This window comes from Oncorhynchus mykiss, chromosome 10 (genome assembly GCF_013265735.2).
Source record: "Oncorhynchus mykiss isolate Arlee chromosome 10, USDA_OmykA_1.1, whole genome shotgun sequence".
NCBI lineage: Eukaryota > Metazoa > Chordata > Actinopteri > Salmoniformes > Salmonidae > Oncorhynchus > Oncorhynchus mykiss.
The window spans coordinates 28,419,323-28,433,864 of NC_048574.1; the positions used below are offsets into that span (position 1 = coordinate 28,419,323).

At 43.1% G+C, this 14,542-nt stretch overlaps 1 protein-coding gene across 3 annotated transcripts in view; it reads left to right on the top strand.

The window, feature by feature from the left end:
- The window catches only part of LOC110533604 (drebrin), a 123,945-nt gene continuing 109,403 nt past the window's right edge, over positions 1-14,542 (top strand). For all 3 annotated transcript variants that reach the window (XM_036990018.1, XM_036990020.1, XM_036990019.1), the window contains exon 1: positions 1-242. In XM_036990018.1, coding sequence (XP_036845913.1) covers positions 160-242 — 83 coding nt within the window. In that variant the 5' untranslated portion in view covers positions 1-159. The remainder of the gene's footprint in view (positions 243-14,542) is intronic.

Sequence of the window (14,542 nt, forward strand, 5' to 3'; positions counted from 1 at the left end):
TTGTGGGGCTGTAGCGCTGCACTGTCTTTGTTCCTCCACTCAGAATCTCTCCCCCTCTCACTTTCTACTCCGCAGTGTCTCTCTCCCTCTCATTCTCTATACTCTCCTTTACTTCCATTACAGTATTACACCGGTCTGGATGATTGCAGAGACAGCAACATGGCTGTGAATCTCGGCAAGAACAGACTGGCCCTTCTAACAGCCTACCAGGATGTTATCAACGAGACCTCGTCCACTGACTGGTAGGTCAATTGAACTTCCCTTATCTATCATGGCTCATCGGCATTAAGTGTTTTTATCGTTGAGTGTGTGTGTGTGTGTGTGTGTGTGTGTGTGTGTGTGTGTGTGTGGGGATGCGGATGGATGCACAGGACGGGATATGCACATCCCCCCATGCAGTACCGCCTGCAGGCTGTTTTTTGTGATAGGCTACGCAGCATCCCCCTGGTCTTTTACATGAGGAACAGGATGGGGAGAAATACCGAAGTAAGCCTACAAATTAAAGTTCAAAAAGCACTGTGGCAAAAATCGCAGGGAAATCATAGTTGATACTATAGGCTAGTATGTAACTATCCATGATGCGGGATGATCTACTCATAAATGCATAAAATGTAACGGTTCCATTCCAAAGCTGTCAGAAGCAGGGTGTTCAGCCCATAGGGCGATTTTTTTTCATACAATAAAATCCCACTTGTTTAAAGTGCTGAAATGTGCGGCTGTTCACAGCAGACCAACTGACACAGCGGTCACTGGCTGCTCCTAGTCCAGAAAAACAGCAGGCAATGTGCGCATTGATCAAATATTGAGAAAGAAGAAGGGTGATTCATTGTTTGCTCAGAGCGAGTTTTTACTTTGGACCACCGACCACTGTGTTTCTGTCTGTCATAGACAGACGTAGTGGGGAGCCCCGGAAAAGCTTTGAATATTGAGAGAATGTACGTACGTTTCCCCCTTTGCAATAGCATACCGCTCGTTTCCCTAATTTTAAATAAAAACATTTACATGTAGCGTTCTCGCATCCCGACTAGCGAGGGCTGAGATGATATGGGCGAGGCGAGTAGTGTCAGTCTAAAAACCCTCAATGTGACCGGCCTTGTTCTCTTCTGCTCCCTCTTCTCTCTTCCTCCCATTATACGCGATGTAACTGCTGTTTTGGCCTGTTGGGAGGGGAAAAGTTGCAAATGTGATGGTCCCATTCGAGTTATCCATACATTCCATCGGGCCTTGTGTCAATGTGGAGGCGTTTCTCTTCCCTTTGTGTGGAAATGGATACACATGGTCAGTGGAATATCTGTTCACCTACAAAACCAGCTGGCCTTAACAGAGAGAGTGAGACATTCTGAAAGGTTGCATCCATTGAAGTCCACTGATGATCACTTCTCTCTTTTGAATATGGATAGGCCTTTGACTCTATGCTAAACAGCTTAAATTATCATATTTTTCCAACTAAAGATAACCAATTGCTATCTTTCAAGACAAATATTTTTAGAGCATGTGTTATCCTTTGGAGTTTATCTCTATAGCCTTATAGGCCTATAGAGTTGATCTGATTGAATCATCTACAACATCACTATTGTAATGTCTCTTTAATAATAAAAGATGCCACAAGCCAAGAAACAATATATTTTATCAGTCTGCCACCATTGTTTTGTATATTTTTCAATACAGATGTAGCCTTTTATTGTTGCCTAAATGGCAGTATCTGCATGTTTTGACTGGGCTTCAGTAGTCTGCCTGTTGGATTGCCCATGCCCTGTAGAGCCCCACTAACCCCCATTTCAGCCTGTGTCTGCTTGGAACAGGTTCACAAAAGCCCACAAAATGGATGCAAAGCAATGTGAGATTTTCTTGTACATAGAAATGACATATTCTAAATTAAGATTCTATGAAGATACAGCTTGTATGTGTGATGGTGAGACGTGTTACCATGCTGTTTTATTATAATCGTGTTGTAAACATTATATTGTTAAATGATAGAAGGCTAACCTAGTCTTTTGAGAGGAGGCATCCTCCCTCAACCTGCCTGTTAGCTAGTAGCCACACTACTAGAGAAATTCCTACCTGTAGTTGAATATCACTCTCTGCTTTTTGTTCAAGTGGGTTGCACCCATATAATTGACAAAGGTTAATATTTCCTTAGGCTGTGTTTAAATGTTGCAAGGGCCCATTTTATTTGCCTATTTATCAGATTATAGCAAAGAATAGCTTGATAATGCAAAGGGCCTCAGGCTTTCCCCCATTACTCACACTTGAACGGAGCTGAACAAAGACAAGGCTTTCAACAATCTCTGACCCTAAACAACCTCAATCTTCCCCCTCTTTCCCTGTCCATATAATACCTCATCATCTATAACATCATGGCTGCCTTGCCCCGACACACAAGTGTGCATGCACACACTTACACACACGCGCTGGCACTTTTTTAAATTAGCATTTTAATCATGTAGCATACACTCTTATCCAGAGCGACTTACAGTAGTGAGTGCATACATTTTCCTACTTCTTCGTACTGGTCCCCTGTGGTGCCATGCTCTACCCACTGACCCACACACTCCAACACACACACACACACACACACACACACACACACATACCGCAAATGTATCATACCCCTTCATACCCCCTCAAAAATATGAGCCCTTTTCATGGGCCCTCAATGCCTCTAACACACAGGTGTATTTCCCCTAATGGTGGATAAGTGGTGGATTCATTGTAGGCTTTCTGTTCACATAACTGACCTTCCTTCTTCACTGAGCACCGCTGTCCTTGTCATGCATTTTTCAGGACTTTTTGTGGAGTAAAAATGTATTCCCATTCAAATTCCTATTTTCCCTAACCCCTAACCCTAAACCTAACTTTAAGCCTAACCTTAACCCCTAAACCTAACCCTAACTCATAATTCTACACCTAACCTGAACCCTAAACCTAACCCTTAAGCCTAAAATAGCATTTGAACATATTCAGGACATTAAAAATGTCCAGACTTTTCTAAAAAAAATAATCCTACCTTGTCAGGACATTGCGATCCTGTTAAGGTAGGAAAATATGTACACACACGCGCGCATGTGTGCGCACACACACACAAGGTGATGGCACGACAATGGGCCTCAGGTCATCGTCATGGTGTCTCTGTGCATTCAAATTGCCATTGATAAAATACAATTGTGTTAGTTGTCCGTAGCTTATTCCTGCCCATACCATAACCCCACCGCCACCATGGGCCACTCTGTTCACAAAATTTACATCAGCGATCCGTTGGCCCACGCAACGCCCTACACTCTGTCTGCCATCTGCCCAGTACAGTTGAAACTGGGATTCATCCATGAAGAGCACACTTCTCCAACGGGCCAGTGGCCATCGAAGGTGAGCATTTGTCCACTGAAGTAAGTTACGACGCCGAACTGCAGTCAGGTCAAGACCCTGGTGAGGATGACGAGCACGCAGATGAGCTTCCCTGAGATGGTTTCTGACAGGACTGTATGTGCAGAAATGATTTTGTTGTGCAAACCCACACTTTCATCAGTTGTCCAGGTGGCTGGTCTCAGACGATCCCGCAGGTGAAGAAGCCGGATGGGCAGGTCTTGTGCTGACGTGGTAACAGGTGGTCTGCGGTTGTGAAGCCGGTTGGACTTACTGCTGCATTCTCTAAAACAATGTTGGAAGTGGCTTATGGTGGAGAAATTCAACATTTAACTCTCTGGCAACAGCTTTGGTGGATATTCCTGCAGTCAGCATGCCAGTTGCACTCCCCCGTCAAAACTTGAGACTTCTGTGGCATTGAGTTGTGTGACAAAGCTGCACATTTTAGAGTGGCCTTTTATTGTCCTCAGCACAACGTGCACCTGTGTAATGATCATGCTGTATAATCAGTTACTTGATATGCCACACCTGGCAAAGGAAAAAATGCTCACTAACAGGAAGGCAAATACCTCATACAGGGTGAGAAGACACTACCTGTCTGATCATGGCATGATGAGACATTTCTCAAAACGGTTCAGAAAAGGCAGACAAAGCCAGTAATAACTATTGCAGAAAGAATCCAGGTGGATGATGAATTATATTATAGTGTCCTTCGATTCAACGAGGGCCAGCCAGTGACAGTTATGGCTAGAGCCTAGAGGACTCTTGAGAGGCTCTCTGCAAGAGAAAATTAAGGCTTTTTGAACTCCACCAAGAAGATGTGACGCACAACGAGCCAAAATGTCACAAGGGTTATCCAATATCAAACACACACAGACATCTGGAATGTTCCATGTAGAGCGGTGGCTGTTGCTGATTCACCGGGAGCTATGGGTTTGACCCTTTGACCCCTAGCCCTCTCAGTCATTACCTGACATGTTTCCTATTGGTCCTGATGATCTGTTCCTTTACCCATCAGGCTGCATTGATTGGGTTATCAACTACAGACAGAGAGGGCAGGTCAAAGGCAATCCTTTTACTTGGATTAGATAGGTCCTGGTTGGTTGCTTCAGCAGAAAGGCTTTGTTAAAAGTGTAATATCTTAGTATCTGAAGACAGAAATATAAACTATTTTCTGTCCTTTGCAATCAGTTGTCCATTTTTTTAAGAACAATGTTCTTCTAATTTGCTCAGTCAGATTTTTTTTGCTCTCCGTCTGTCATCACCGGTATAGGTCATATTCTGAACAGGAAGGAATGTTTTAGTTCTCAGACAGACAGCCAGACTCCTCTCTGTCCAATCAGCAGCAGGTTTGGCCCCTGACTTCCTGTCTGTCTCAGGGGAGAGGATTCTCCTGGAAGTCATCAGTGTGTCAGTCACCTGGTTGCATGGCCACCTCTGGCTGCTAGCCCGCTAAAAGCTATCCCACTATGCTCCATCCATACAATAACAAAATGTGCAATAAATCTCAAATTTGTCGTAGATAGTTTTTCATTTTACCCCGTATTTTCAGTTATTTCAGTTAGGCTACATAAATCAGGATTATTGTGCACTTCAAAGGTACAACATGAGTTAAGGTGTCAATCTTTGTGTTTCTGTGTCTCGACTGTTATTGACTTTGTTGCAATGCTACTTCAATGCAATGCTATTGCCTCCTCCTCCCACTCCTACTCAAGTGGCGCAGTGGTCTGCATCTCAGTGCTAGAGGCGTCACTACAGACCCTGGTTCGATTCCAGGCTGTATCGCAACCGGCCGTGATTGGGAGTCCCATAGGGTGGTGCACAATTGGCCTAGCGTCATCCGGGTTTGGCCAGGGTAGGACGTCATTGTAAATAAGAATTTGTTCTTAATGAACTTGTCTAGTTAAATAAAGGTTCAATAAAATAAATAAAAAATGCCCATCCCCCCTCCAAGTCAACCAGACATGGTTCTGGCGACATCCCTGGGGACAACACACATACAACACACATGCAAACACACAGATAGAGAAAGAGAGGTATAGCTACAACTGTATAGGGTTCTTTTACACTCTTTTACACTCTTGTGCCATGGGAACCAATTTAAGCCACACACACACTGTAAATTGGTCTGGTGGTCTGGGAAAAGGCAGGAAGAGCTCACGTGGTTGAATTGGCCTCATTCATGTAATTAGCAAGAAAAATCCACAAGTTGTTCATTTTAAATTCAATAACGTTATTATGCAAGAATTCTGTTCTGGTCCAAGTGTTCTGGAGTTTCGAGTTGACTATGAGAGCACTGTACTACAATAAATGCTATATAACCCTCCAGTTAAGACAAAATGTCTAAATTTGGTTTGGGAAATCATTTGCACTCCACTTGCACTTTCATGCCATGGGGATGAAGATTCAATTGGGTAGAAAAGAAAAGCCATGCAGTCATTCCACAGAACAGCTGTCTAACAATAAGTCGCACAACTAGACCCAGACCGCGAGCGTCGCAAAATAAATGTAGAAATCCATGTTATTCAATTATTGCACCCACACTGCTCGCGCACGCCAACGAGCGTCTGCGATGCCAAGGGCTAAAATAGAACTCCTTTCTATTTCTGACGCAGATTGCGCTGAAAGTCCTGCCTCTCCCATCTCCTCATTAATTGTCGGGAGTAGAGGACCTTGTGCATTTCAGGTAAAATAACAACTCAATGTTTATATCCCAGAACAAATTAGCTAGCAAGTGCAAGCTAACTAGCTAAATTGCCATACATGTTTAATGCTTTTTGACCTGCCCCCAAATTAATGTCATTGGTTCAGTTTGTTTTGATATTTTAACCTGCATTTCGTAATCGCGTTTGGTGTAGGGGGACAAAATAAATTGATGCACGTGCGCAGCCTGTTTGGATTCCGTGTAAGGCTGTCTACTCCGTCATTTTCCATGCTAGATAACTTATTTTAAGGTGATCAGCACACATAAAATGATGGATTGGATACTGTCTGCCTGAAGTCATAGATGAGTTTCCTACTTTTTCATGGTCTTGCGTTTTGACTGCTCCAAGATCGCAAAGACAAAACAGTATAAAAACATTAATCTAGCTCTGCAAATGGAGGACAGAAAAGTTTTCATTGGCCCTTGGCAGAGCTGAAACTTCCCTATGAGAAAGAAGTTATCCTTTGTTTATGGAGCCCAAAGCTAGAAAGTAGACCTTGAAAAGACGGTTTTGGTTTGCTCAGCTCCTTCAATCAGTCAGTCAGTCAGTCGAATCACAAAGGAAGTCAGAGAAACACCAGCCGAGATTGGAAACTCTACTGTTTGCTCTCTGCTGCCAAGAAATGACCTGGAAACCAGCGAGGGCAGTAAGAATCTGGAAAGTCCTGTGACCGATAGGCAAGTCACTTAGAAAAACACACCGTTTTGAAGCAATTTTTTTGTGTAAAATCCAAAGCCATTGAATTACTAGTCTCATTCATTCACTCAGACCTCCTCACTCCTGGATTCACTCGGCTCTTGATCGCTCTCCAAGCCGGCCTCTGATTACTGGTATTGACCAAATCACAAGCATGACAACCTCCCCAAACTAAGTTCGGACTCCATTGGCTTTAATACCACTGAGTGATGTGCTATTTGGAGAGGTCCTATGTGGTAGAGGCACAATGCCTTACCAACTAAATATAGACTTGATTTGGAATTCAATGCAAAACAAAATCCTGATACTGTTCTTCTTCATTCCCCCTTTCCATTCTGACCTTGAGTCTAATTTATTTTAGTCTAGTATTTTACAGATGGTGGCCATGAAGTTCGTTTCTACATACAATCTGTAAGTGTTTGTCCCTGTGTGTTGTTTTAATGACTTCCCAGTATGTTGCATTGAAACAGATCCTCTTCAGGGAGTCTCTAGCGAAGAATCATAGTCATAGCAAATATTCCTCTCCTCGCTCCTCCACATCACATTCCCTCGTTTACCTCTGGACCCTAGGAGAGGACAGAGAAAGGAATCCTCACTGTGGAAATGGATGCCTGTATAATAAGTCAAATAATTCCTTCCCTTCTTTCAGAACAACACCGTGACGAAAATGCTGATTATTTGGCACTTGGGTATACTGTCAGTTAGCAGATCAGCGTCAGACACAGACCAGAGTGTGTGAGACAGTAACAATAATCCTGTCATTGTATTGTGTGTTTTGGCATAGCCTCAGTTGTAGGAACTGGACTGTTATTCTGTCTGGAGCTCAGCCTTCTGCTACTTATTGTGATTATGAACATGTCACAGGGCTTGACAATCCTTCAGAATGGGTATATGAGTGACCTTTGAACATTTAGCAGGTTTCTTATGCCCTTTACAGACAGACTTTACGGTATGTTGCCTTTAAAAGAAATCAGGCATGTTTTTTAGAGCCCAATTCATACAGTCCCATTTTTACCACATTCTTGCCAGTTTAAGCCTTTTATATTTCCTGTGCAGATGCCGACAAATTTAGGAGTGGGAGTAGACATGGGCCGATGTGGGTGGACATGCATTTTAATAAACCCATTGAATATACACCATCACAAAGAAATCAATTTTTAATTTGTTTTAGGCAGGCCCTAAGAAACATTTGAAAACACTTTGAAAATGTATTTTCCAAATAATAGAATGGCAGATGTAGATTTGAATTATGTTACTGGTTTTGCAGCATATATGCTACATGTGTAACGGATGTGAAACGGCTAGCTTAGTTAGCGGTGGTGCGCGCTAAATAGCGCTTCAATCGGTGACGTCACTTGCTCTGAGACCTTGAAGTAGTAGTTCCCCTTGCTCTGCAAGGGCCGCGGCTTTTGTGGAGCGATGGGTAACGATGCTTTGTGGGTGACTGTTGTTGATGTGTGCAGAGGGTCCCTGGTTCGCGCCCGGGTATGGGCGAGGGGACGGTCTAAACTTAAAGAGATGACTCAAGTAGCGAAGTAAACTATAAAAATGGACGTTACACACGGCGTATCACATTTAACAAACCAAACATTCAAAAACCGTTATAGAAGGTAAAGTAAACCGATCCGTGCATCAATACCAGTGTATCATAAAATACTGTATACCGCCCAGCCCTAGGATGAATTGACAGGCCTTGCAAAGTTTAGAACCGGCGCAAGAGCTTAAGAGCGTAGTGCGAGCCAATGCCCCCTCAGCATTACGGCTACATTTCATACTAAGCTGTAGGCAGAACTTTACCGCAATCATGACTAGGTCGGTTGGCGGAAATAAAAGTGGAGGCTTTGTCGCCTGCAGTACCTTTCATATATAAGAAAAGTCTGAAAAAGGTTGTTGGGATGCTAGTTGGCATAAAGACGTCTTGGTTTGAAAGGTGTATTAGTATGTTAGTATCTGATAATAAATGCACAGTTTTGTCCCAAAGGAAAGTATACAAAGGATTCTGGTCCCCTCTAAAGTGTTCAAATAAACACTATTTGCTTTCAGCATCAACGGGACCTTTCATCTTGCTGTGGGAAATGTTAGGCTAACCGTTTGCGCCAGCTAGCATTACACGTCCCAAATGGAATTCCTCCTCTCAAGCATCTTGTGTGCGGAACACAGCAGCAGCTACAGTAGCAGCAGTCGGCTCAGTTGCCCATTAAAGCACATCTGGCAGTGCCTGCTCTCTCGCTTCAGGCAGCCGTGGCTATTTCTGATTCTAACAGGCTTTAGCATAAATAGTGTGCTAAAGCCTGTTAGCAAGCTAGCATCTCTTTCCAACACCAGCCCAGCATGCTAGCTCTCTCTCTGACACATGGGAACAAAGATAGACGTGTCCAGGTCAGGCCTGAGTGCCTACAGATGATGCCACAGATGATGCCACTGCTAACAAGCCACTGAGGATTATGGGTGCAGGAGTTGGGCGCAGCTTAGAGGGAGAGGTTCGCTAGCTAACACCGTCCCCCACTCTGATTCAGTTCCTACACTTCATACCAACCATTCTTCAGTGCCTTCATCCCCGTTCACCCATGACCCTCCACCCAATCCACCCCCAATGACCCTACTCTGCTTCAACCCCTTGTGAGTTCATCTTCCCCCCAGCCCCTTACAACCACTACTGATGTCCCCATCCTGCTTTAGTTCCTACCCCCCCACCCCTACCCTCAGGACTGGGATTCAGTTGGACTTGATCATCAGCTGTGTGGAAGTAATCGGCCCGCTAATCCCCCAACATTAAACAGCATATCTCCAACTTTAAACATCTAGGTAAGTCTGGCTGTGCCAGTAGTTTTGGTGATAACAAAAACAGACAGCAGCGTGGTCTTATCAGAGAGCTGCTTCCCCTGCCTGACAAAAGTACAGCAGGCCTCGCTCCAGGCCTCAGAGTGGCCATGCTGAGTTGAGTTTATGAAAAATAGCATCTGATGAAATATGAACAAAAAGGCTTTATTTAGGCCTTTGAGAAAAATACTACAAGGTGGTGAAACCAAAGCAGAAGACTGGCCTTTGTGTACTTTGGCGGCGGTTTGAAGTGTGTGTGTAATGCTGTTTGATCTGTGTGTGTTTCCGTGTCCTCTCATGCTGTTTCAGGTGGATTCCACTGCTCACTCTCTATCCCAATGGGACTTCCTATGAGGAAACACTCCTTCTAAAATAGGTCCGGCAGCTAAAAGCTTACCCCAGGTGGTGGCTCTGGCAGTCTCTGTGTTACTATGCTATTTGTCTCCAGCCCTGTTTTTCCTGGCACTACTCCTTCCCTCCTGCATATCTTTCCTTCAGAAAGGAAGAACGTAAGACTGCTTAGCAGTACCATGGCGGAAGGCTATCCATTCAAGGCAATTCAGTGGCTTGGCCCTTTCTACTCTTTACTGTAACAACTATTTCCTGTGTTCAGTTTAGTTTCAGGGTCTTTGTCTGTGCTCTAGGCTTGGGCGGTATACCATATATACTGTATACCAGGGTCTTTGGAAATAGCCACCGGATGGTTTTTTAATACCGTCAATACCATTGAGACTATTTGTTTGACGTTTTTCAATAAATGTGTGTAGCTACTTTAAGTACATACTTGCAGTCAACTTGTGCAATACGTTAGGAGATGAAGCAGATTGCGTTCTTCATTTCACACATCACATTATTTTACATTTTGAAACTTACTGTGGTTCCCCAGAACAGTTGAGCCAGTCATGTGTTTGTTTGTAAATAGCACAACAGGAGAAGGCGGGAGCAGGTGAGTCCAGCAGTGGAGCCTATTGACAGGGGTTGTGCTTTATATTGAAAGTCAAGTGTTTTTTTGGTTCAATAGAGTGATCAGGAATGTGCAACTAATGTTTTCCTTCACATAAATACATTAGTGCAACACATTTGGCAGAAAATATCTTTGCTATTTGGCTGTCAGCCACACATTTAAATGTGTTCACAATGAAAAAGCAATGTCTTTTTTTGCAAAAACGATGCATGGCCATCATATATATGTCTAATGTTTATCATAGAACAAATGCAGCCAGCTACATTTCCTACTGTTTTGTTAAAGCTAATCTTCCATTTTACCTGAGAAAAAGGCTGGCTACACCGAGAAAACTAGCTACACATCAGTCGGAGCGTTGTATGCTGATGTGAATTCTCATCTGAGTGGAGAAGTGCAACTGAAGCACAACAATTGTGTGATGCCGTGCAGAAATGACAGAAGAAGCATTTTAGATCTGCGTTTTGGAATTTCTTATGCGTTTTAATCTTTTTTTCCTGCGTGAAAAGCGCATAATTCTGAGTTAACCCGAGCCATACGTTTAACTTGCTAGTTATCTAAGTAAGGTTAAGTGGCTGAATTAATAAGGTGATGGGGTATCATATTGTGTTAGCTTTGAGAAGTCAAAGCCCTTTGGATGAGTTATTTGTACAGTAATGGCTGTTGATTGTGTTTTCTCCTCCATTCTCGGCCCGTCTGCTCCTCCCCGTCTGCTCCTCCCCGTCTTCTACGAGCAGAGCATGCAGGGTCCATGCTATCTGGGATCCTTGGGACGTCCCTCCCCAATTGACATTGACATTTGAAAATGGTTGGTAAGGGCTAGGACCCCATATAGCACTAACCAAACAGGCAGGCCCGTTGCCCTAGAAAATCCAGACTCCACACAGACACAGCATGTACTGTAGGCCTACACATGCTGCTCCAGTGCCATTTTTTGTTTTTAATTTAACCTTAATTTAACTAGGCAAGTCAGTTAAGAACAAATTATTATTTACCATGACGGACTACCTCGGCCAAACCCGGGCCAATTGTGCGCTGCCCTATGGGACTCCCAATCACGTGGAGCTGCACTAGAACAAAGCAATCCCATCTCCAAGCAACTTAAAGAACACAATCAAAGCTGAATTATTCATTTAAATCACGACGGTTATGCTCACTAGCCTGAAGTGAATAATTTATTCTGCGTTTATATGGTTTGCCACAAATTCAATGGATGTAGTATTTTGTAGGTGATGATGATGAAACGTAACGTTAGTCATGGTATGTTAGTGGTGATAGCTACACCAGTGATGACGAGTGGAGAGAACAGTGTTCCAAGACACAATGAAGAAGTGGTTTGGGGTCTTTTAAAATACATTTGATGTTACATACAGTATTTATGACCATGGAATTATGAATGACTAAATGATCACTAGTAACTGCAGTTTGTCAGTTTGTTCTACATTGTAAGTACTAGTAGCATTCTTTTCACCCTTCCAATGGTACCCACATGCATCCATTCATATGTATTATTAACCTTCTTTGGTTACATAATGTGAACCTGCTGTTCTTTTTCTTCTTTACTGTTTGCAGGGTTTGTTTTTCAAATAGATATATATTCCATTCCTTTGTACCATCAGAACACTTGATAAAAGGATTGAGAATCAGAAAAGCACAGGGAGCCCTTACAACAACAACAAAAATTGTCAAATGTAGAAATCGTATTTTTAAGTGTAATATAACTGTTGAACTTACATTTCAGATGTGAAACCATATTTTCACATGTTTTAAATGTAGAGTTCACATGTTAACACCACCTTTTCAGGTGAGAGGAAAGACATGTTTTCACCTCACATGGGAAATGCAGTTGCACATGTGAAATTGGACGTTTCACATGTTAAAACTTTCATGTTCACGTGTGGAATTGCAAGTTCACATGTATTGGTGAAATAGTTTTATTCTCCTCACATGTGAAATGGTGGTGTTAACATGTTGCAGTAACAATGTTTCCACATATGGAATTACAAACTCTGTATTACCATTCTGTAAAAAAGTAACATGATCTACCTGAGTATCATAATTCAAGTGTCTTAAAAATAATGATTTATTACGCGCCTGTCTTCATACGTTGGTCAGCGACCGCTGGAAGAAACGCAGTGAAAGAACAGAGAAGCTAGCGTTCCGTGTCTCCTTATTTATCCTTTTAAACCCTCTACTGCACATTGTTGCCCTCAGGCAACAGAAAACCCTTTTTCCCTTCTGATAGTGACGGCAGTGTGCTTGAGGACAGTGACCGCAAGGAAGAATGGATACCAGAATCAGGTTTGAGAGGCAGTGAAATACAAGTTTATGCCCATATTGTATTTTCTTATGAAAGGAGTGCTTGTTTCTACTATATTTCACGTAATAAATGTTTTAAATATATCAGATTTTACTTGGTGTTTTAGCAACCTTTTGGCACAGCGTTGCCCTAAGGCAAAAGTGTAAAACTGCAACAAACCAAAAAATATATTGATACATTATCAGAAAGCCAAAAAACAAACAAAACAAATGGCCTTAAGGGCCTCCCGGGTGGCACAGTGGTCTAGGGCACTGCATCGCAGTGCTAGCTGTGCCACCAGAGACTCTGGGTACGCGCCCAGGCTCTGTCGCAGCTGGCCACGCCCGGGAGGTCCATGGGGCAATGCACAATTGGCCTAGCGTCGTGAGGGTTTGGCTGGTAGGGATATCCTTGTCTCATCGCACACTAGCGACTCCTGTGGCTGGCCGGGCGTTTCCTCTGGCACATTGGGGCAGCTGGCTTACGGGTTGGATGCACGCTGTGTTTATAGGCAGTGCGGCTTGGTTGGGTTGTGTTTCGGAGGACGCATGGCTTTCGACCCTCGTCTCTCCCGAGCCCATAAAGGAGTTGTAGCGATGAGACAAGATAGTAACTACTAACAATTGGATACCACGAAATTGGGGAGATAAGGGGGTAAATAAAATAAAAAACAAATGGGGGTAAATAAAATAAATAACAAATGGGCACAATTTACCCCCTCTCAACCAACTCAGTGCTGGAATTATGTTTTTTTTTTTATTGGAATGCTTCCCCCCCCCCCCCCTCCCCCCCTTGCAGTCCCCCACGTCTAACAAGGGATCATTAAATCAACCAATGTGAGAGCAGGGGGAGTTGTTGTTGCCGAGGGGATTTATTTAAATCATATTCGGGTCGTTTATCATGACGACCATGCTCTGGGGTGCTCTCAGGGCATTCCTATTGAGCTGCACTGTAAATGTAAATGGTCCGTCTGACCCACCGAGGTTGAAATGTCCCTAGTGTTGTTTTTCCCAAAACAGTTCTATCCATCACATGTTGTAGTGACCGGGGTATTGAGATCTGCTCACTGTGCTCTGCTCTCTCCCTTGCCTGTGCGTGCTGCATTTGTAACCCTACTGCTACCAGCACTTTGGGCCCTTTGCCCAGACTCTGGGAGAGAAAGATAGAGGAGAGCAATTATAATAGAGCTGCTTATTTCCCAAAAGAGTCTCCATCTGATTCTACTATCTGTTGTTGTTATTTTGAGAGTTCGTGGAGGTGTTCCGGGGTATTAGCAGAATTGACAACACAGATGAAACCATAGCACTAGCAACAGTTATCAATTGTTAAAACATTTTAAAAACAATTCTAATACATTTCAGGAATTATGGTAGGAATTCAGGTATTTATTGTCAAATGTCACTTTTTTATTTTTTAGAATGCACTCATATATACATTTTGTAATGGTATCAGGTAATTGAAAGAAAAATATATGTGCCCAATTTGCATAAATACACGGGATGAATTTGCATATATGAATACATTAACATAAAGGGGTGGAGCAGGGCTTCAACCACCAAAACACTTGCTCTGTCTGTCTAGGCCTACCTGCACTCAACTATGCTGTCGAGACTGCCTCATTCAAGTGTGTTAATAGCGGGATACCCTCGGATAAAAAAATCCAACACGCTTGGCTCTAGGTTACACCTATTTATACATACT